The sequence below is a fragment of the Mobula birostris genome, chromosome 32 (assembly GCF_030028105.1).
Source record: "Mobula birostris isolate sMobBir1 chromosome 32, sMobBir1.hap1, whole genome shotgun sequence".
Taxonomy (NCBI): domain Eukaryota; kingdom Metazoa; phylum Chordata; class Chondrichthyes; order Myliobatiformes; family Myliobatidae; genus Mobula; species Mobula birostris.
The window spans coordinates 7,936,508-7,960,054 of record NC_092401.1 but is presented as its reverse complement, the minus strand read 5'-3'; the positions used below and the strand labels follow the sequence as shown (position 1 = coordinate 7,960,054).

Genomic DNA, 23,547 nt, shown 5'->3' with positions numbered 1-23,547 from the left:
AACACACAAAACCTAAAATAACTCTAACATATAGTAAAAGCAGGAATGATATGATAAATACACAGCCTATATAAAGTAGAAATAATGTATGTTCAGTGTAGTCGGGGAGATTAAGCCAAAACCGATTTGTGAAAAAAAATCGGCACATACGCACACGCGCATGTCACATATGCGCACGGCACGCGTACGCACACAGGTGCCCACGCAAGGCTTCATGGTCATGGTAGTCTTTCTTGGGGTAAACACAAAGTGTCCTGTCAACACACACAAAAAATGCTGGTGAACGCAGCAGGCCAGGTAGCAGCTATAGGAAGAGGTATAGTCAATGTTTGGGGCAGGGACCCTTCGTCAGGATTTGACTGCTACTTTTGTCCCTTATTTGGGAGTGAGAAAGTTGGCAACCCTAACTGTAAAAGACATGTTGAGGTGAGTTTAACCCCACTTGAACACCGCTCTCCCCCTCTCTCCTCCCCCCCCCCCCCCCCGAATCGGCCGGTCTGCGGTGCAAGAAAGGTTGGGGACCCCTATTTATGGTCATAAAGGACATTAGTAAAATACGACTATGCAAAATGTATAAATCAAACCCTGAGTCTATTGAAATCTTCAGTCAACTACAATAGAGCTTGTCTTCTGCCGAACGAGGGGTGGGGGAGGGGTAGCAGCACCAATTCCAGCCCTGATGCTCTGCCACGATGCCCCTGGTAGAGTGCACTGGCTCTGACGTCCCTCTCCTGGTAGCTGTAAACAGGAAACACTGCAGCTTGAGGCCGAGTCCACTGAATGCTGTACAGATGACGACAACAGGGCTTGTCTTCTGCTACTTGAACACTCGGGGTTGGGGTGGGGGGGGGGGGTGGTCAGCACCGATTCCAGCCTGGACACCCACCCTGGTGGAGTGCACTGGCTCTGACGCCTCTCCTCTGGCAGCTGTAAACTGGCGGCACTGTAGTTTGAGGCCTAGTCCGAGCTACGACTGAGGCCATGCAGCTTCCTCGCCACCCGCCCCTGCTCCCCACCAATAAATCAGTGAATCAACCTTGCAGCATTCTCTATTAACACATTAACTATATCCAAAATGGACTTACGATCACAAGAAAAGCAACCAAGACAGTTGCTCGCTATTAGACTGTTCGTTGCCTTCGACTTGGGGAGCAGCACGATGCATAGCTCCTTCATTGTCTCTGCCAGCGAGCAACTCGCTGATGGGGTAGACCTGAAGGGGCTGTTCTTTAAATTTTTAATGTATAGCAGGATCTTTCAAGCATTAAAAATTTGTTTAAATATGACATTAACACCTTTTGTTGACCCCATAGATGCCACTGTGACCACACGCACCAGCTTACTGGAAGGTTCACAGTTATTTTTTTTCCCTCTATCATGTATCGCCTTGTACTGTTGCTGCAAAGTCAACAGATTTTTTGACGTAAGCCAGCGATATTAAATCTGATTCTGAAATATACAGGCGTAACTGTGTAATTGACTTTTTTTTCCTGGTTGGGATCCCATGATCTGTGTGGTGATGTTCTGTTGTATGTAAAGAAAAACCAATAAAAGCAATTTAACAATGCCATTGTGTAGTTTTGTTTTAATGATTAATTAGTTAAAGAGGCCACAGTGACTTTAGCTTGTAATGAAGTCTGCTGCAGGCAGACATTCTGTAATGAAAATATTGTACTGATTTTTGTGTGTTTAAACTTGTGTAAATTGTAGCTAAAATTTTGTATTGTTTAACATTTTTTAAAAAGAGGCTTAAAATCAAAGTAACATCAAATTAAATCTATTGCAGGGGTTGCCAACACTTTTTGTGCCATGGTCCAACACCATTAAGCAAGGGGTCCATTGACCCCAGGTTGGGAACCCCTGATCTATTACGTTGTATAATTTAAGTGTACTTTGGATTAAAGATTTCCCATTACATAGGAAGGCATCAATTAATTTATAAAAGTCACAGATTCAAAGTGCATTTATTATCAAAGAATATATAAATTATACAACCTTGAGATTTGTTTGCTAACAGGCAGTCACAAAGCAAAAGACCTGAAAGAACCCAGGTTAAACAAAATATTAAGACCAGTGCCCATAGAGAAAGAGGACAAACACAAATCATATCAGCAATAGAAGTGAGCAACAACAGCATTCCGAACCAAATTGAGTTCTTAAATCCAAATCCCCAGAGTAGGCCCAAAGCCTCGGTATTCAGTTCATCGTATTAGCAGGGCAAATTTCCACGAAGTTTGCAGACAAAAACCACAACAGCCTATGATAGCTTCCATTGCATTATCGCACCTGACTGAGTTAGAAGAGGTGGGAAATGATCAAAAATAGGGGACATCTGATTGACTCTGGGGCTGCGAACTCTGCTGAAGGGCACGGACAGAGACTTTTGGGAAAACTCAGTGGTGAAGAATCTAACATCTAAGTTCAGAATCCGCTTTGTATTCAGCAGGAGAGCAGCAGAGTGAATCATTTAATGCTATTTTTCAGTTAACACCCTTTTAAAATATTTAAACAATGTAGGATTTAAGTCTTTGCTTACAGTTTACTTGATTCTAGTTCCAAATTCTGAACAAATTGAACTTGTGTAGATTTCACCATGTTTTGCTCACATGGGGATTAGGTTCTTGAGTCTGCCAAATGATTTAGTAATTCAGTTTTGGGAAACATCTTGCCTCAGTAAATATATTCATGTAGTTAATGTTATCAAAGTTCAAAGTAAATTTATTACTAAAGTATATATACATTGTGTCACCGCATACAACCTTGAGCTTCACCTTCTTGTGGGCACAGTTAATCCAAGAAACACAATGGAATCAATGAAAGGCCACATCCAATGTGGCAGAGAAACAACAAATGTGTGAAAGACAACAAACTGTGCAAATACAAAAACAAAAAATATTTTAAAACCTAAGGGATTCCAGGCTTGATTTAAGAAATGAATTACTTATTATAGGGATATAATCCACAGTGCCTCATGTTTGATTACAATGATCACATCATCACCTTGTTTCTTTCTAACCCACCATTCTCTTAGAATTTGCTTGAAGAGAGTTATAGTTGCTGAAAAGCAATGTGATACTTCTCTATTTGGCATATCAGGAGAAATCTGGACTGAAGAAATAGTTATTCCAGGCCTGGCCCACACATTATTGCTGTTCACTATTGTAGTACAGTGTTAGCTAGTACAATTTCTGTAATCTAACCATGCAGTGATGCAGTTCCAGCGTTCGATATGGTAAAGTTCAGAATCTGCCCTTTCAAATGGTCTTGAGTGCATTTCTCCAGTCCACGGCCCAACAGAGATATCACTGCCCTGCTTTATGTACGTTCAGGCAGAGGGTCAGGTTTTGCCTGAGCTAAGATGACGTTATAACTTTCCCATTTATTGATCACTGTATTTGAGGTTGGATTTAAACAATAGGTGATTGACCATAGTTAATCCATATCAAAAATGGCAGATACAGATCAAATGAAAAAGAAGTGTGCACAGCATAATGTGGAGTATGCGAAATGTGGATTTGTACCAGCACCAAGCAACCAATAGCAGCCAATGTGTCTGTAGTGTGAAAAAAGCCTTTGTTTTCAAATGAAGAAATGGAACTGTCCAGGCTCCTTGGACATTTGATAAAGCAAACAAGCACTTGGCTTATTTTCAGTCATTTTGTGAAGACTTTCAGAAATGGAAAACACTTCAAAACATGTTTGCTAGCACTCCTCAACAAAACGGTGATGGTTTCTGATCTTCATACAATATTTCTTAGCTGATTGTTAAATCTGGAAAGCCCAATACAATTGGAGAAGAACTGATTCTGCCAGCAGTAAGGAAGGTTCTGAGTACAGTTTCGTACAAGTCTCCAGACCAAATAATTAAAGTGATTCTTCTCAGTGACAACTCTGTTCAAAGCTGAAGAGATGAAACGTCTGAGAATGTCGAAGACACATTAGTTAGAACAAAATAATTTGCTCTGCATTTGGATGAGTCAGTTCTCCCAGGCAATGGTACAAAAGTTGTTATTTGCAAGGGAACTAAAAATAGATAAAGTAGAAGTCAATACAACTTGATTACCCCTTATCCAAAATACCCAAATCTGAAAACCTCCGAAATCCAAATTTATCTTTTTTTGAATGCTGACATGACACCACAAATGGAAAATTCCACAAGTTGCTGTGAAAGTTCCCAAGCAATACACAGGTCTGTGTTTCACAGGGAGTTCTGAGGGTGACCTCATATGTAATGAACAGAGTTAACGAAGAATGGAAAAACACTGCATAAAGTGAAAAATTAAGCTCTCAATCATCTTGAAAGAGTGGATTCATTAGTGGCAGTGAACATGTGCCGCTTGACGGTATGCTGATCATGAAACAAGCAAAGATCTATCATGACAAACTGAAAATTGAAGGGATTTCTGAATATGCTGGGCAATTACAGAAATTTCTGAAAAGCAAAACATTAAATTTTTAAAGATTTAAAAATTTTAAAGGTAAACATCTGCTGATCATGAAGCAGCAGAGAAATTAGTTGTTAAGTTTGCCAAGATGGTCACTGATAAAAATCGAACATCAGAACAAGTTTGAAATGGTGATTTTCTTTAATATATATATCTTACATAAAACCTGAAACAGGTACAATACAAATACAGTTTACTGTAACTTTTTCATGAAACCACGGCACCATGGGTGGAGACCGAAAGCCTGTCGTTGTTTGATTTTATTCAACAGCTGATTCAGGTATTCTGCTGATGCTGCTGTGTTGCTCTAGTTACCCTGCACACATCATATTGTCATTATGTTAGTAGTATGTAATGATTTTTAGTGTTAAGTACATACAATGGCATGCAAAAGTTTGGCGACCCTTGGTCAAAATTTCTGTTACTGTGAATAGCTAAGTGAGTAAAAGATGAACTAATTTCCAAAAGGCATAATGTTAAAGATGACACATTTCTTTAATATTTTAAGCAAGAAAACTTTTTTATTTCCATCTTTTACAGTTTCAAAATAACAAAAAATGAAAAGGGCCCAAAGCAAAAGTTTGGGCACCCTGCATGGCAGTACTTAGTAACACCCCCCTTGGCAAGTATCACAGCTTGTAAACGCTTTTTGTAGCCAGCTAGGTTGTTTCAATTCTTGTTTGGGGGATTTTCGCCCATTCTTCCTTGCAAAGGGCTTCTAGTTCTGTGAGATTCTTGGGCCATCTTGCATGCACTGCTCTTTTGAGGTCTATCCACAGATTTTTGATGATGTTTAGTTCAGGGGACTGTGAGGGCCATGGCAAAACCTTCAGCTTGCGCCCCTTGAGGTAGTCCATTGTGGATTTTGGAGTGTGTTGAGGTTCATTATCCTGTTGTAGAAGCCATCCTCTTTTCATCTTCGGCTTTTTCACAGACGGTGTGATGTTTGCTTCCAGAATTTGCTGGTATTTAATTGAATTAATTCTTCCCTCTAATAGTGAATGTTCCCCATGCCACTGGCTGCAACACAAGCCCAAAGCATGATTGATCCACCCCCGTGCTTAACAGTTGGAGAGGTATTCTTTTCATGAAATTCTGCACCCTTTTTTCTCCAAACATACCTTTGTTCATTGCGGCCAAAAAGTTCTATTCAAAAGTTTAAACGAACATCTAAACAAGCCTGATGCATTTTGGAAACAAGTCCTGTGCACTGATGAAGTTATAATAGAACTTCCAGAAATAAGTGTGTTATGTGTACTATTGTGCTTATGCCCTGGTTTGAAGAAACATTGTCTCATTTAACTATATATATAGGAATATAGTTAATGACAATAGACTTGACTTGCCCCATGGAGCAGTTGAATTGTTGATTGGTTTGCTAATGTCTTTGGAGGAAAGCAGTTTGTTTGCTAAGCCTTTAAGTGACTAGGCACACCAGTGTCGTCACCGGCTTACCGAATTCAGAGATATGGATATGCCAGAGGTGAATGTTCTGTGACTGAATAAATTGCTGTCTATGTTGGCAGCAACAATTGTAGCTCGTCACGCTGAGCACTGGTTATCCCCCGGGGCTGCGCGCTCAGCCCGCTGCTATTCACGCTGCTGACGCATGACTACACTGCCAGGTTGAGTGCAAACCGAATCATCAAGTTTGCTGATGACACAACAGCGGCTGGCCTCATGAACAACGATGATGAGACGTCATACAGAGAGGATGTAGAGTGGCAGGTAGAATGGTGCGAGCACAACTTGAGTCCCAGTGTGAACGAGACTAGAGAGATGATTGCAGACACTAGGAAACTGAAGGCTGACTATTCCTCACTGCACATAAATGGCTCCTCAGTGGATAGAGTTAGGAGCTCCGAGTTTCTGGGAGTGAACATAATGGTCCCTCGACACCACTTCTTTGGACAAGAAAGTACAGCAGCATCTCCATTTCCTGAGGAGATTGGGGCAAACTAGGCTTTCCATTTCCCACACCCCCACCCTGTCCCACCACTCCATGCCAACAATTTTTACAGGAACACTATTGAGAGTGTCCTGACCAGCTGCATATCTATCTGGTACAGGAATTGCAAGGCACCTGACCATAAGTCTGTACAAAGGATTGTAAGGACTGCTGAAAGGATTATTGGGGTCTCTCTTCCACCCATTAGAGATATTTATCAGGAGTGCTGGGTATGCAGGGCCCTTACCATTGTCAATAATCTCTGCCATCCGTCCAACAGTCTCTTTGACCCCTACTATCAGACACGGGTTACTGTAGTATCAAAACAGGTATTGTTAGGATGGGAGAGAGCTTCTTCCCCCAGGCTGTAAGATTACTGAACTCCCTGGCACCACCCAGGCCTCATCAGGTTTGAAGCACCAGTAGCATTATACTGTTTATGTTTTAACTTGTGTTGTAATGCACCTCGTTATTTGTGGTAATATTACTTTGTGTTGTGTGTGAGTTTACTGTATGTGTACTGTGTTGTGCACCTTGCTCCAGAAGGATGTTGGTTTGTTTGGTGGTGTACATGTGTATGGTAAAATAACTTTATACTTGAGCACCACTTGTTAGTGACATTCATTAAAGTTTGAAGAATTTTTTTAATGAAGGTAGACTTAATATTAAAGAGTATTTCAAAGTTCTGAAGTCACCTGAAATGACAGTGAATGGAATGAAAGGTGGGACAAGTACAACATTGCTGGAGGAGTTCAGCAGGCCAGGCAGCACCTGTGGAAAGAGTAAACAGTCAACATTTTGGGCTGAGACCCTTCTTCAGGACTGAGAAGGAAGGGGAGAAGTTGGGGGAGGGAAGAAGAAAGTACAAGGTGGCAGGTGATGGGTGAAACTGGACAGGCAAGGAGATCAGGTGAGAGAAGGAAACAAATATTCTGTCTGTGTAACTTCCAACCTGATGGCATGAACATTGAATTGTACCCCTCCTCTCCTTCACCGTTCCCCATTCCTGCTCCCCGTCTCACCTCATCTCCCTACCTGCCCATCACCTCCCTGTGGTGCTACTCCCCCTTCCCTTTCTTCTGTGGTCTTTGATCCTCTACTATCAAATTCCATCTTCCCCAGCCCTTTACTGTATCTCTTTCACCAATCAATTTCCTTGCTCTTCACTTCACCCCCTCCCCCTCCCAGTTTCCCCTTTCACTTACCACCTTGTAATTCTTCCTCCCCTCCTCCCACCTTCTTGTTCTGACTTCTCCCCTTCTTTTACCAAACCTGATGAAGGGTCTCCACTCAAAGCATCGACTGTTTACTCTTTTCCTTAGATGCTGTCTGGCCAGCTGAGTTCCTCCAGCATTTTGTGTGTGTTACTGCAAATTTCCAGCCTCTACAGATTTTCTTGTGTTTGACACAAGCATAATCTAGATTTGTAATTTGCATGAATTTTGTTAACATGATTCTCCTTTAACAGATCGAAATTTAAGCATTGTTCCACCTCCTGACGTGCTGCAAGTTAACAAACCGTATCAGCTGGAGTGTACTGGCCCGAAGGTCTATCCAAAGAACAAACTCGTACTCACCTGGCTCAGAGGGAGTGAGGTTGTTCAGCGTAATTCCACAGAGGAACCAGGTTACCCAGATGATGGTCCACTGAAGAACGTCCTTAATTTCAATCCAAGTATTTCAGACGATGGACTGGTGTACACCTGCTTGGCAGAGTTGAACTTAGGCCCTAACACGACCAAATGGATTGCAAACGCATCTGTGACTCTGAAAACTTACTGTGAGTTCCATTTTGAAATTGAACTGCCACCCCCAACTCCCCCCCCCCCCACATTGGTTAAGAATTTGCAAAAATAAGCAATGAGTGGCCCTGCTTTAAAGGCTTTCACATTTCTTGTTTTATCTGTTCAGCAAAACTTCTTTGTCTTGAACTGAGACTCAAAGTTTACAACTTCAGAGAGCCATGGAAGTAGAAGAGATTATTTGGCTGAAGATCACTGAAACAATTCCAAACTCCTGCAAATTCTGCACTCTTACCTGATACTCCGGTGTCCTTCTTGGTGGTCAGTGCAGGTGGTGGTAATAGACAGAGTCATAGAAAAGTACAGCCCACCTAGTTTGTGCTGAACCATTTAATCGACCTACTCCCATCCATCTGCATCAACACCACAGCCCTCCATACCCCTACCAACCAGGTACCTATCCTAACTTGCCTTAAATGTTCAAATCGAGCTCACATGCACCACTTGCACTGGCAGCTCATTCCACATTCTCACAGCCATTTGAATGAAGAAGTTTCCCCTCATGTTCCCCTTAAACTTTTCACCTTTCACCCTTAACTCATGACCTCTAGTTGTATTCCCACCCAACCTCAGTGCGAAAAGCCTACTAGCCTTTACCCTAATACCCTACTAGCCTTATACCCCTCATAATTTTTTATGACTCTATGAAATCTCCTCTCAATCTTCTAGATTCCAAGGAATTAAGTCCAAACCTATTCGATCTTTCTTTATAACTCAGATCCTGCAGTCCAGGGCAAAATCCTTGTAAATTTTATCTGTACTTTTTCAACCTTATTTACATCTTTCCAATAGGTAGGTGACCAGAACTACACACAATACTCCAAATTAGGCCTCACCAATGCCTTATGAAACTTCAACATAACGTCCCATCTCCTCTACGCAATACTTTGATTTATGAAAGCAAATGTGCCAAAAGCTTTATGACCATTCTTTAGGGATCAGCCATTCTCTTGGGCCAGTACAGGCGGAACAAAGTAGATTCAAAGGCTACAACACAGAATAGGCCCTCCCGACCCTTCGTGTCACACTGCCTACCAATCCACCATTTTAACCCGATCCTAATCACACTGCGATTTACAATGACCAGTTCACCCACCAACCAGTACGTCTTTGGACTGTGGGAGGAAACCCACACGGTCACAGGAAAACGTACAAACTCCTTACAGGCAGCATCAGGAATTGAACATGGATCACCTGCACTGTAAAGCGTTGTGCTAACCACTACACTACCGTGCCACCCCAAACTAGCTGCTCATTGAGATCACACTCTTGATAAGTCAGTGAGAGTTTACTCTATTACTGCCCACGGGAGGAGCAAAGAGTTAGATTTTTGGGATGTCTGAAGAGCAGAAAGAGTTCAGAGAAAGAGCATAGTATGGAATCTGTTGACACTGATGTGGGTTTGATGAACTCCTGGTGGTGTATAGAGGCTTATAGAGGTTTGGTCAGTTTTGCATCATTCTATCAGTGTCTGAAACAGGCCAAGGCAAACCAATGTGCAGTGAATTTCTTATGTGTATTGCAGCTTTTGCAGAGCCTCCAAGGATTCTCAACAGAGACCCTGTAGAAGTAAATCAGGAGACCACATTGACGTGTGAGGTCTCAAACATCTACCCTGCCGAGAAGGTGAGATTAAAATGGTTTCAAGATGGTGAGGAATGGAATTCAGTTGCCAGTAGATCAAATCCCACCACAGTCCAGGCAACAGCTACATGGACACCACGAGAGACCGGTGTGACTGAACTCAACTGTATGGCAGATTTTGAGGACTATCCATCAGTTTCATCAAAGAATGATAGCATTACCATTGACGTGTACGGTAAGTATGCTGGATAATTGAGCACTTTGACTAGACAGTAATGTTTTAGAGTTTCCTTCCTGCTCCTAGACAGTCAATCAGACAGTATCACAGAGCAGGTTTTCAGTCAATCGTTATTTGAAACAGAAATCAATAGAATTACAGGGAAAAAGGAATATAGGTTTTAAGGGAGGGAGTCGGGGGAGTTTTGTTCCTTTTTTTTTGTGAGGGAGGGTGTTGGGGGTTTGGGGCTTGTTCTAGCTGCCGTTTTCCATGTGGGTGAACTGTTAGTTTTTGTGGAAGGGAAAGGTTGGGAGGTTTGGGGTTTGATATTTCAGCTGCTGTTTTCTATCTGGGCGATCTGTTCGTTTTTCGTGCAAGGGAGGGTTGGGGGTGTTTGCCAGTTTCCTATTCCTTTTTCATGCGGGGAGGGGATGGGTGGGTGTGAGGTGGTCAATGTCTTTTCAAACAACTCCCACAATTTTTCTGAGTGTTATGGCTATCTGGAGAAGACGAATATCAGAGTTGTGTTCTGAATACATACTTTGATAATAAAATGAATCTTTGAATCAGATGTAGTTATTTAGCCAGTGGGTTTATCAATGGAGCAGGTTCAATGGAGCATGAGACGAAGCTTGGCCATTAATCAGAATCTGGTTCAACACCATTGGCACATGTCATGAAATTTATTGTTTTGCAGCAGCAGTACAGTGCAATGCATGATAACAAGAACAAATTATAAATTACAGTAAGATATAGGTATCTATCTATCTATCTGTATGTGTGTGTGTGTGTGTGTGTGTCTATCAATATCTGATGTACCAGGATAAAATTGTGTTGCAGAAGCAGCGACTGGCAATTTGACAGAGATAGAAACTGAATGTGGAATCAAAGGCTGCCAACAAACGTATCATTAGATAGAAAGGAGACAGAAGTTTGCAGCAAAGTTAAATCAGAATCAGGTTTATCATTATTGACTTGTGTTGTGACATTTGTTGATTTGTGGCAGCAGTACAGCACAATACATAAAATAATCTATAGGTTGCAATTAGATATAGAGTGTATGTGTGTGTGTGTATATATATATATATATTCACAATTTATAGTTTTATGTATTGCACTGTACTGCTGCCACAAATTTCACAACGTACATGCACTGTCAGTAAAATATATTCCGCACAGGCTCTCACCCTCACAATATACCAAAGTACTTCATACCCAAGGTGCAATACATAAATTACAAGTTGCAATTAGATGCACAGTGTATATATAACACGTGTGCGCTCTCTACGCACGCACGCGCACACACACTCACACACTTCATACCCAATGAATTAATTCTGTGGGTTATTCATCATTGCATTGAAGCAAAGTGCTATCTGAAATGACCAAGAAACCACTGGCTGGTTACTAGCTAAACTAACCCTGTTGTGGTGAATGACAGCTTTACCAGGATTGCTCAAACTCAAAGATGCACTGAACCAATGTGTCATTTGCTTTGATGAGATTGGGTCAAGAGTGAATGATGCTGGGAACTGTTGGGGGTGGGGTGGATTTTGATAATTCCCACAGCAATTTCTTTAGCCACTAGACACACAGTGAGGTAGGTGGGTGCTGTATCACAGACAGACTTCAAAAGAGTTCCATTTGCTACCTCAGTCTAGTGGTACAGAAGGGCTGCAGAACTCACTTTGAGAAAGTTCCTAACAATGTTTTCTGTTGTTACAGTTTTCTCCAACCCTGAAATCCAAATCCCGATCACCACTGAGGGAATTCCGGTGAATATTACCTGCAGTGTGTTTAACGTCTCAGGGGAACTTCAACTCAGACTGAAGAAGGGAAGTGAGATATTAGCGAACAGGTCAGCCAGTACTGGGCTGACTATCTACCACACTGTGAATCCACCAGCAGAACTGAATGGACAGCAGTTCACCTGCGAGGCCGAGCTGACACTTCACCATCACGCCAACACCATTGTTAAACGGCAGTCCACCACTCTCGCTGTCCAGTGTAAGTGATCTGATTATCAACACTAAAGGCTGTTGAGTTCTTTATTTCAAATGCAGATGAACAACCAGCTCTCCTCCCACTCCATACAGAACTTCTCAAACTACGGGAGTGTCCTGTAGTCTTCCCCCTTCCTTCCCAGTGCTGAAGAAGGGTCTCGGCCTGAAATGTCATTTCCATAGATGCTGCCTGACCTGCTGAGTCCCTCCAGCGTTGTGTGTGTGTTGCTTTGGGAGTGTTTGACTGGATCAATCATCTCTCGTATTTTGATGCATCAGTACTGTGGGGACGCATGGGGCCATTGTCACATTAGCGTCTGCTTATAGAAACATAGAAAACCTACAGCACAATACAGGCCCTTCAGCCCACAAAGCAGTACCAAACATGTCCTTACCTTAGAACTACCTAAGCTTTCCCATAGCCCTCTATTTTTCTAAGCTCCATGTGTCCATCCAGGAGACTCTTAAAAGACCCTGACGTTTCCGCCTCCACCACCACTGCTAGCTGCCCATTCCACGCACTCACCACTCTGTGTTTTTTTTAAAAAAAAACTTACGCCTGACATCTCCTATGTACCTACTTCCAAGCACCTTAGAACTATGCCCCCTTGTGCTAGCCATTTCAGCCCTCGGGAAAAAGCCTCTAACTATCCACACGATCAATGCCTTTCATTATCTTGTACACCTCTATCAGGTCACCTCTCATCCTCCGTCGCTCCAAGGAGAAGAGGCTGAGTTCACTCAACCTATTCTCATAAGGCATGCTCCCCAATCCAGGCAATATCCTTGTAAATCTCCTCTGCACCCTTTCTGTGGTTTCCATGTCTTTCCTGTAGTGAGGCGACCAGAATTGAGCACCGTATTCCAGGTGGGGTCTGACCAGGGTCCTATATAGCTGCAATGTAACCTCTCAGCTCTTAAACACAATCCCACAATTGATGAAGGCCAATGCACCGTATGCCGCCTTAACCACAGAGTCAACCTGCGTAGCAGCTTTGAGTGTCTTATGGACTTGGACCCCAGGATCTTTCTGATCCTGCACACTGCCAAGAGTCTTACCATTAATGCTATATTCTGCCATCATATTTGGCCTACAAAATGAATCATCTCACACTTATCTGGGTTGAACTCCATCTGCCACTTCTCAGCCCAGTTTTCCATCCTATCAATGTCCTGCTGTAACCTCTGACAGCCCTCCACACTATCCACAACAGCCCCAACCTTTGTGTCATCAGCAAATTTATTAATCTATCCCTCCACTTCCTCATTCAGGTCATTTATAAAAATCACAAAGAGTAGGGGTCCCAGAACAGATCCCTGAGGTACACCACTGGTCACCGGCCTCCATGCAGAATATAACCCGTCTACAACCACTCTTTGCCTTCTGTGGGCAAGCCAGTTCTGGATCCACAAAGCAATGTCCCCTTGGATCCCATGTCTCCTTACTTTCTCAATAAGCCTTGCATGGGGTACCTTATCAAATGCCTTGCTGAAATCCATATACACTGCATCTATGGCTCTACCCTCATCAATGTCACATCCTCAAAAAATTCAATCAGGCTCCTAAGGCACGACCTGCCTTTGACAAAGCCATGCTGACTATCCCTAATCATATTATGCCTCTCCAAATATTCAGAAATCCTACCCCTCAGGATCTTCTCCATCAATTTACCAACCGCTGAAGTAAGACTCACTGGTCTATAATTTCCTGGGCTATCCCTACTCCCTTTCTCGAATAAGGGAACAACATTCGCAACCCTCCAATGCTCCGGAATCTCTCCCATCCTCCTCCCTCGTTTCCCACAGTAGCCTGGAGTACATCCCATCTGGTCCTGGTGACTTATCCAACTTGATGCTTTCCAAAAGTTCCAGCACATCCTCTTCCTTAATATCTACATGCTCAAGCTTTTCGGCCCGCTGCAAGTTATCCCTACAATCGCCAAGATCATTCTTTATAATGAATACTTTGCTTCAGTATTCACTAAATACCTGTGCCATCTCCTCCAGTTCTATTCACACTTTTCCACTGTCACACTTGATTGGTCCTATTCACTCACGTCTTATCCTCTTGCTCTTCACATACAGTTGAAGTCAGAAATTTACATACATCTTAGCCAAATACATTTAAATTCAGTTTTTCACAATTCCTGACACTTAATCCTAGAAAACATTCCCTGTCTTATGTCAGTTAGGATCACTACTTTACTTTAAGAATGTGAAATGTCAGAATAATAGTAGAGAGGATGATTTATTTCAGCTTTTATTTCTTTCATCAATTTCCCAGTGTGTTAGAAGTTAACATACACTTTGTTAGTATTTGGTAGCATTGCCTTTAAATTGTTTAACTTGGGTCAAACGTTTTGGGTAGCTTTCCACAAGCTTCTCACAGTAAGTTGCTGGAATTTTGTTCCATTTCTCCAGACAGAACTGGTGTAACTGAGTCAGGTTTGTAGGCCTCCTTGCTCGCACACGCTTTTTCAGTTCTGCCCACAAATTTTCTATCAGATTGAGGTCAGAAAATGATGTCAAGTCTGGTTTATCCTTGGGAGCAATTTCCAAACACCTGAAGGTACCACATTCATCTGTGCAAACAATAGTACGCAAGTATAAAACACCATGGGACCACGCAGCTATCATACAGTTCTTTGTAAGGACTCAAACCAACTTGCAAATATGCCCTAAACCAACGTACCCTTTCAAAATTAAAGTTGTACTTTTCTGCAATTATTGCTGTGAAAATCTCACGCAGTTGTTTCACGTTCAGTTCCTGGATGACTTCACTTTCAGTCCGTACACTACTGCATTCAGTTTCGTTTGTTATCCTTTCCTCTTCCAATTACTTCAGCTCTTCATCTATCAGTTCTTGGTCATGGGATGCCAAAACCTCTTCAACATCATCTTCGTCAACTTCCATAAGCCAAACTCACTTTGTCCTTGCTTCGTTCACCACGATCGACACGCTTAATTATGCCTAGTTTTACGCTAAGTGTAACACCCTTACAAGCTCTTTTAGACTTCTGTGATACCTTAGAACGCATCTTGCAAACGGATGCTCACAGGCATGTGTTTAAGCAATGCCAGCTAGAATGCCATTCCTAATCTGGGGGAGAGCGGCTGCTTTTTCGCGTGCTGCCTTTTTTTGTAATAGTGAAAACACCTTCTGTTAGCAAAAACAGGTAACTCATGTAGGTCTTTCGTAACAGCAAGGTATCGTAAAGCGAACATTCAAAAAGCGGGGGATTTCTGTATTAAATTAGTTCAGGTTAATTAGAAGGAAATATTAAAGCAATTCATACGATTTGGGTTAATATGACAAATAATAAGGGAACACATCCGACATCAGTGTCGGGATGGGAATCTGGGATTTGGATGGACAAGTTATGCTTTGGGAGAATCAGCATGGCTCTGTATGTGGTAAACCTTGACTGAAAGATTGGTTAGAGTTTTTCGAAGAGGAGACCATGAGGATGGTGGTCAGGAGGGACAGGGCAGAGATGGTTAACTGGATTCACAAGTGGTTTGCCAGTCGGAAGCAGAGGGGAATGGTGGAAATCTGTTTCTTGGGCTGAAGGCCTTTGGTTAATGGTATCCTACAACGACTGCTACTGACATCTTTGTTCGTTATTTATACAGTAAAAACAATTTTGCTGTGAAGGTGTGAGTTTGCAGATGGTACCAATGGTATTGTAGGCAGTAAAGAATTATCAGTAACTTACAGGGACATCCTGGTTATCTAAGAGAGTGGGCCGAGGGCTGGTCAATGGTGTTCAATCCTGATCCATTTGAGGGTGGGGCTCATACAATGAATGGAACCACCCTGGCGAGTGTAGTGGAACAAGTATTGAACAGGCAGGGACTGCCAAAGAGTCACCTTCATAGACATAGATACGTAGTCACATGTGAGTAGTTGGGTGGTGCAGGCTCGTAGACCCCGAATGGCCTGTAACCATACTATATTTCTAAATAAAATAAAATTATATCCTTGAATCATTACAACAGAGGCCATTCTGCCCATCAAGACCTTCCCTGCTCTTTTCAAATTAATCCATTTAGCCCCATTAGCCTTCCAGCCTACTTTCCCTTGAGCCCATCCTTCAGCCTGATTGATTCTGCTCCCTCAGCCTTCAGGAAGAGAGCTCCACCTCACAAACACACTCCACATGAACGGGTTTTGCTCAACTCCCCACGGTTGCCTGGGACTCTGACTCGAGGGACTTCCGACTATCCACTGACAGGGTCACCTGATCACTATTTGCTCTGTCTAAACCCGAACCAAGTCAAATCATCTTCAATTCAGTTCAAGTTTAATTGTCATTCAAACACAGATGAATACAGCCAAACGAGAGAGCGTTACTAATGGGGTCAAGGTGCTAAAACACATAACCAACAGTCACACACAAGAACACATTCACGGAATAAAAGAGTCTAGGTTTGCCTCCCACACATCCTCCCCAGCCGGAATCACCGCCGTTTGATGCCCAGTTCCTACATGTACAAATCAACAAACCCATACAGAATATCAGTAAATTGCAATGACACAGATTATGCACTTGTATAGTCCAGATCCCCAGTCACTGTGATCATCTCTCGACTGGCCCTGATGCCCACGGCCGCTCGGCGATACATGGCGTAGAGGCCCAGTCCTCACAAATAGAGGAATATATCGAAAAATAATAAAGACACAAGAAGACAAATCTATATGCATATAGTCCAGACCCCTCAGTTCAAATGGAATCTTCAGTCAACCACAACAGCGCTGTGCTGCTCGCGGTAGAGCATGACGGCTTGGACGCCTCACCCCCCCAGCAGCGGAAAAGCAAGTGACCCCGCGGCGTGAGGCCCGAGTTCATTCTGTGGCCCCTCTGACTCCCCATGCCTTCTCTGACCCCCTTCTCTTGACCCCTCTCTGAATTCCCTCCCGCAACCCCTCTCTGCCTCCCTGTGCCCTCTCTGCCTCCCAGCTCCCGTGCCCCCTCTATGACCCCCACCTCCAATGACTCCATTTCCTGACCTACCCCCCTCCCCTCTCACCCTTCCCAATCAAAATCTTGTATTTTTTGTTTTGCCGATTCGTTTCTTTGGAGCCAGGCAACACTGACATGGCCAACATCTGTTACCTGTTTCTGATTTCCCTTACGGCGCTGCTAAGTTTCCCTCATGAACTAATGGCGTCGGTCTGGTGAAGATAATTGTGCAAAGCTTTTGGTAACTCAGTAACCGGTGAACAACTGGAATATACAGTATTCCCACGTCAGGGAGCAAACACCAAATGATTGTGTTGGCTTTGTTCTGCTCTTTGTGGATGGAGCATACCTGGTCAGCTTTCCACATTGTGATACTGTAACCTGACTGAAGCATTTTGTCTCGAGGTTTCCTGTCACCTGGCCAGCCTGTTAACAAAGGTCAACATAACTCTGTCCTTTGTACGTTCCCTTCTGAACCCGAAGTTCCCCTATTCTGTGACAACTGGTTTTGTAACTTGTCACAAACTAGAGAAACTCATCTCATTTTCCCACTCATCTCAGACATGTGCCCCCGTGTTGAAAGTTCAGAGTAAATTTATTATCAGTTTATACATATCACCACATACAACACTGAGATTCAATTTCCTCTGGGCATCCTCAGCAAATCCACAGAACAGGATCAATCAGATAATACAGTCCGAGGCTGTCCATCATGTCCCTGTGACTCAGTTCAACAGGACTTTTCAAGGAGCAAATGAAGAGTTCGGGAGGCAGTGACACTTCAGAAACAAAACACACATAATGTTGGCAACACACAAGTCCGGCAAAGTTAACATTTCAGATCGATGACTCTTCGTCAGGCACTTCTGGGGACTTCAGGTTGGTTAATGCCAGGTGTTCCAGAGAGCATGGAGTGGGGAGAGGTTTGGGGGAATAAGAGATCCTGAATCAAGTGCAGGATGGGTTCTGATACCTGCCCAAAACTTCTAGAAGGTGGTATCTGATTTCTAAATGACATTGAACCCGTGAACACTACCTCACTACTTTTTGTTCTACACTACTTATTTTTATTTAACTATTTAATAGACATATATTTATTCTTGGTCTAATTCAGCTTTCTTTCTTTATATTTAACAAATCATCATTGCTGGTGATATTGATTCTGATCTGTAACTTCTCACCTTTCCTTTCTGTTGCTATATCTAAGGTCGGAGTATTGGAATTATACAATTTTCACCAATATTGAAATAACAATGCTCATTTTCTCTCCTTTGAGGATCTCAGGGAATGAATGGGCTCAGTGTAGGGAGGTTTAAAGGAGTTGAGGCTCAATATCAAAATGTATGATGCACTGCCACCTTGTGGGATTACTATGAACTGCAGACTTCCTCAGCTCTCCTCAAAAGCAGGATGTTACCAATGCTCAGCAGGCATTAATGCTGTAATGCACATCTTTCTCTGTTCTAAATGTGAATCAGTGCCAACTACAGGCATGAAGCTTTCTGCTGTTAACCCTTAGCAAATGACTCAGTAGATGACAAAGTAACTCCATTAGGGATAACGCAGCCACTGGTAAACTGTACTGGTATTGATTGTGATGCTTATCCCAGGTTGGGAACCTAGAACTTGCAGGCATTGGTTTAAGCTGAGGGGGTAGATGCAACAGGAACCTGAGGGGTGACTTTTTTATCGAGAGGGTATATGGAATGAGCTACCAGGTGAAAAAGTTTCAAAGGTTCATTTATTGTCACAGTATGTATGCACTATATAACTCTGAGATTGATCTTCTCCAGATAGCCAGGGAACAAAGAAAAATATGGAAGCCATTCATGACCCTACCCCACACAAAAAAACTTACAAATCACCTCAAATTTCACTGGTAATGGCAACAAGAGCATTAAATCCTCCCTTTCCCCATGCAGAAAAACAAATCACTGAACTGCGAGAACATCAACCCCCTCACATAGAAAAACTTAGAAATTGGGCCAAATTTAAATTGCACAGTGGCAACAAGGGTATCAAGCTTCAAAATTAAATCACTTATACAGCAAAAAGAAAGAATGTGCAAAAACACATTATAAAAGACATAAAGCTGAAAAAGAGTTGATATATCACAGAGCTTCGATAACTATGTTAGTAACATTTAAAAAACCATAAGATTTAGGAGCAGAATTAGGCCATTTGGCCCATTGATTTTGCTCTGTCATTTCATCAAGACTGATCCATTCTCCCTGTCCGTCCCAATCTCCTGCTTTCTCCCTGCATCCTTTCATGCCCCGAACAATCGAGAATCTATCAACCTCCACCTTAAGTATACCCAATGACTTGGCCTCCATAGTTTCCTATGGCAACAAGTTACACAGATTCACCACTCTCTGGCTGAAGAAATTCTACATCTGCATTGTAAAAGAACGCCCCTCTATTCCGTGGCACTGTCCTTTGGCCTTATACTCTGCCACTCTCCTCACCAGATCCACTCTATCGAGGCCTTTCAACACTTGATGGGTTTCAGTGAGATTCCCCTCATTCTTTTGAATTCCAGTGAGTACAGGCCCAGGGCCGTCAAACGCTCCTCATGTGACAAGCCTTTCAATGAAGGAATCATTTTCATGAACCTCCTCTGAGCCTTCTCCAGTTTCAATATACGAGGGGTGATTGATAAGTTCGTGGCCGAAGGTAGAAGGAGTCAATTTCAGAAATCCTAGCACATTTATTTTTCTTACATTTACACACTTAATCCAGCGGTCGTGGAGCATACAGATCCCTTCTCTGTAGAGGTCGGCATCTTGGACCTCCAGAAGTGGTCCACAGCAGGGGTGATTGATAAGTTTGTGGCCTAAAGTAGGAAGAGATGAGTTATTAACTTCAAACTTGCTGCATTTTCACTCAGAGTTGACCTGCACGTGCATGTAACGAGAGCTGAGTAACTCATCTCCTTCTACATTGGGCCACGAACTTATCAATCACCCCTGCTGTGGACTGCCTGGAGGTCCAAGTCGCTCTTGTTACATGCACATGCAGTTCAACTCTTTGAGTGATAATGCAGAAAGTTTGAAGTTAATATCTCCTTCTACATTAGGCCACAAACTTATCAATCACCCCTGCTGTGGACCACTTCTACAAAGAAGGGATCCGTATGCTCCACGACTGTTGGACTAAGTGTGTAAATGTAGGAGGGGACTATGTTGAAAAATAAATGTGCTAGGTTTTCTAAAATTGACTCTTTCTACCTTAGGCCACAAACTTATCAATCACCCCTTGTAGGAGGCAAGGCGTTTGATAAGGCACCCCATGCAAGGCTTATTGAGAAAGTAAGGAGGCATGGGATCCAAGGGGACATTGCTTTGTGGATCCAGAACTGTCTTGCCCACAGAAGGCAAAGAGTGGTTGTAGACGGGTTATATTCTGCATGGAGGCCGGTGACCAGTGGTGTACCTCAGGGATCTGTTCTGGGACCCCTACTCTTTGTGATTTTTATAAATGACCTGGATGAGGAAGTGGAGGGATAAGTTAGTAAATTTGCTGATGATGCAAAGGTTGGGGATATTGTAGATAATGCGGAGGGCTGTCAGAGGTTACAGCGGGACACTGATAGGATGCAAGGCTGGGCTGAGAAGTGGCAGATGGAGTTCAACCCAGATAAGTATCAGGTGGTTCATTTTGGTAGGTCAAATATGATGGTAGAATATAGTATTAGTGGTAAGACACTTGGCAGTGTGGGGGATCAGAGGGATCTTGGGGTTCGAGTCCATAGGACACTCAAAACTGCTACACAGGTTGACTCTGTGGTTAGGAAGGCATGTGGTGTATTGGCCTTCATCAATCGTGGGATTGAGTTTAAGAGCCGAGAGGTAATGTTGCAGCTATATCAGACCCTGGTCAGACCACACTTGGAGTGCTGCGCTCAGTTCTGGTCGCCTCACTATATGAAAGACATGGAAACCCTATAAAGGGTGCACAGAAGATTTACAAGAATGTTGCCTGGATTGAGGAACATCTGGTTGAATGAACTTGGCCTTTTCTCCTTGGAGCGACGGAGGATGAGAAGTGACCTGATAGCGGTGTACAATATAATGAGAGGCATTGATCGTGTGGATAGTCAGAGGCTTTTTCCTAGGGCTGAAATGGCCAGCATGAGAGGGCATAGTCTTAAGGTGCTTGGAAGTAGGTACAGAGGAGATGTCAGTGGTAAGTTTTTTTACACAGAGAGTGGTGAGGGCGTGGAATGGGCTGCCGCTGGTGGTGGTGGAGGCGGAAACGATAGGGTCTTTTAAGAGACTCCTGGATGGATACATGGAGCTTAGAAAAATAGAAGGCTATGGGTAAGCCTCGGTAGTTCTAAGGTAGGGACATATTTGGCACAGCTTTGTCAGTCGAAGGGCCTGTATTGTGCTGTACGTTTTCTATATTTCTATTCTATGTTTCAGCACATCCTTTCTCAGATGAGGGGCCTAAAACTGCTCACAATACTCCAAGTGAGGCCTCACCAGTGCTTTATAAACCCTTAACATTACCTCTTTGCTTTTATATGTTAATCCTCTCAAAATGGTCTTAAAAGCACTTGGACAGGTCCATGGATAGGAAAGTTTATTCACATTTCAATCAAACATTAGCATCTAAGTGACTTTGACTGTGGAATGCTTGTTGGTGCCAGACAGGGTGGTTTGAGTATCTCAAGCTGCCAACCTCCTGAGATTTTCATGCACAACAAGAGTTGCAGAGAATGGTGCAAAAAAACAAAAGCTATCCAGTGGGCGGTGATTCTGTGGACAAAAACACCTTGTTAACAGGAGAGTTCAGAGGAGAGTCCCAGACTGGTTCAAACTGACAGGAAAGTGACAGGAACTCAAATGACCATGTGTTACAACAGTGGTGTGCAGAAGAGCATCTCTGAATGCATAGCATGTTGAAATGTGAAGAGGACGGGCTACAGCAGCAGAAGACCAAACTGGGGTCTTCAGGTATACCTAATAAAGTGGCCACTGAGTGCATTTGACTTGCTGTGCTTGGTGGTAGCACAGGCTATTAAAGTAAAAGTCTCTCTACTCTGAGAAGTGGAACTTGGTCAGCACCAAAAATCACCAAGAAACGATCCTGTGCTCTTAACTTTCAGCTTTTAATTTCTATTTCCAACCAACTTTACAGATTCTCCAAGGAAAGCACAGATCTCTGAAAAGCAGGACTGGATTGAAGGGAAATCCCAGAATTTAACCTGTCGCGCAGATGCCAACCCAGTTCCGGAGGTGCGCTGGATCAAAGATGGAAAAACGATCAGTAGTGGTGAGACACTGCACATCCCCTCAGTCCAACTGGGAGACAGTGGTCAGTACATGTGCAGAGTCAGCAATGATATTGGTTCCACCAACTCCTCTCACCATGCAGAGATTTTGTGTAAGTATAGGAGGTTCCTTTGTGGAATAGACCATAAGACATGGGAGCAGAATAAGTTGCTTTATTCCCTGTCTGTACAATATCATCAAAAACAGAAACAAAATATGCCCAGGGCACAAGGGTGAATTCTGTTCCTCTTCAGAATGGCAACTCTACAAAATGGAACTTCAGCTTAATGTCTTAGTTAAAAAGGAAATGAAACAACATTCAACACTTAAAGTTTAAATCATGAATGTGGAATAAAATGTGCATAAATATTGAAATACAGCATGGATTTACAATGTGAACAACATTATCAAAAATGGTTTAAATGTTTACAGTTCAGTGACTTGATGGGATTAATAGATTTTGATTTCCAAATCAATTAAATTAGATATGAACTCTTTGAAGGAAAAGCCTTTATTCATAGTGTTTATAGTAAATACCTTTACTTATTACTAGGAGCTTATTCCTTAGAATGTAGAAGATTGAGAAGAGATAGTACAGAGGTATACAAAATTATGAGGGGTATCGGTAGGGTAAATAAAAGCAGGCTTTTTCAACTGAGGTTGGGTGGTCTACAACCAGAGGCCATGAGGTAGGGGTGAAAGGTATGAAGTTTAAGGAGAACATGAGAGGAGTCTTCTTCACTCAGAGGTGTGACAGTGTGGAATGAGCTGCCAATTGCAAGTGGCAGTTTCAACATTTATGCAAAGTTTGGATCAGTTCATGGATGGTAGGGATATGGAGGGCTATGGTCCCGGTGCAGGTCGATGGGAGAAGGCTGTTTACAAAGTTTTGGCATGGACTAGATGGACCGAAGGGCCTGTTCCTGAGCTGTACTTTTCTATGACTCTATTACAATGTGTAATTGTTACTTACACATAAGTAACAATTTGTGCATTCATTAAGTTACTATTAATAAAAGTATAACAGAGACATTGAAATAAATGAAAAAAATCAGAAGAATCAAGGGGCATTGCTGCATGCCAACAAAGTTTCTGCCTGTGCCATCCTGGGCACACATGCCATAGGTTCACCACCACTCCGGCCTCGATATTGTGCTCCAGTCTCTGGCGTACAACTTCAATCCAGAACGGTTTGAAACAAGACTGGTGGTGCTCCCATGAGCCACAGTGGACACAGTGAGTTAGTGCTGAGATACTTCACCTCGTGGCATGAATGAGGGTTGGTGTTTCCTGGAGAAAACTGTG

At 42.8% G+C, this 23,547-nt stretch overlaps 1 protein-coding gene across 1 annotated transcript in view; it reads left to right on the top strand.

Annotated features, from left to right (window-relative positions):
* LOC140191119 (intercellular adhesion molecule 1-like) overlaps window positions 1-23,547 on the top strand; it is a 44,384-nt gene that overhangs the window by 16,033 nt on the left and 4,804 nt on the right. Inside the window, exons 3-6 of the mRNA XM_072248225.1 lie at window positions 7,862-8,173; window positions 9,721-10,014; window positions 11,722-12,003; window positions 22,109-22,354. Coding sequence (XP_072104326.1) covers window positions 7,862-8,173; window positions 9,721-10,014; window positions 11,722-12,003; window positions 22,109-22,354 — 1,134 coding nt within the window. The remainder of the gene's footprint in view (window positions 1-7,861; window positions 8,174-9,720; window positions 10,015-11,721; window positions 12,004-22,108; window positions 22,355-23,547) is intronic.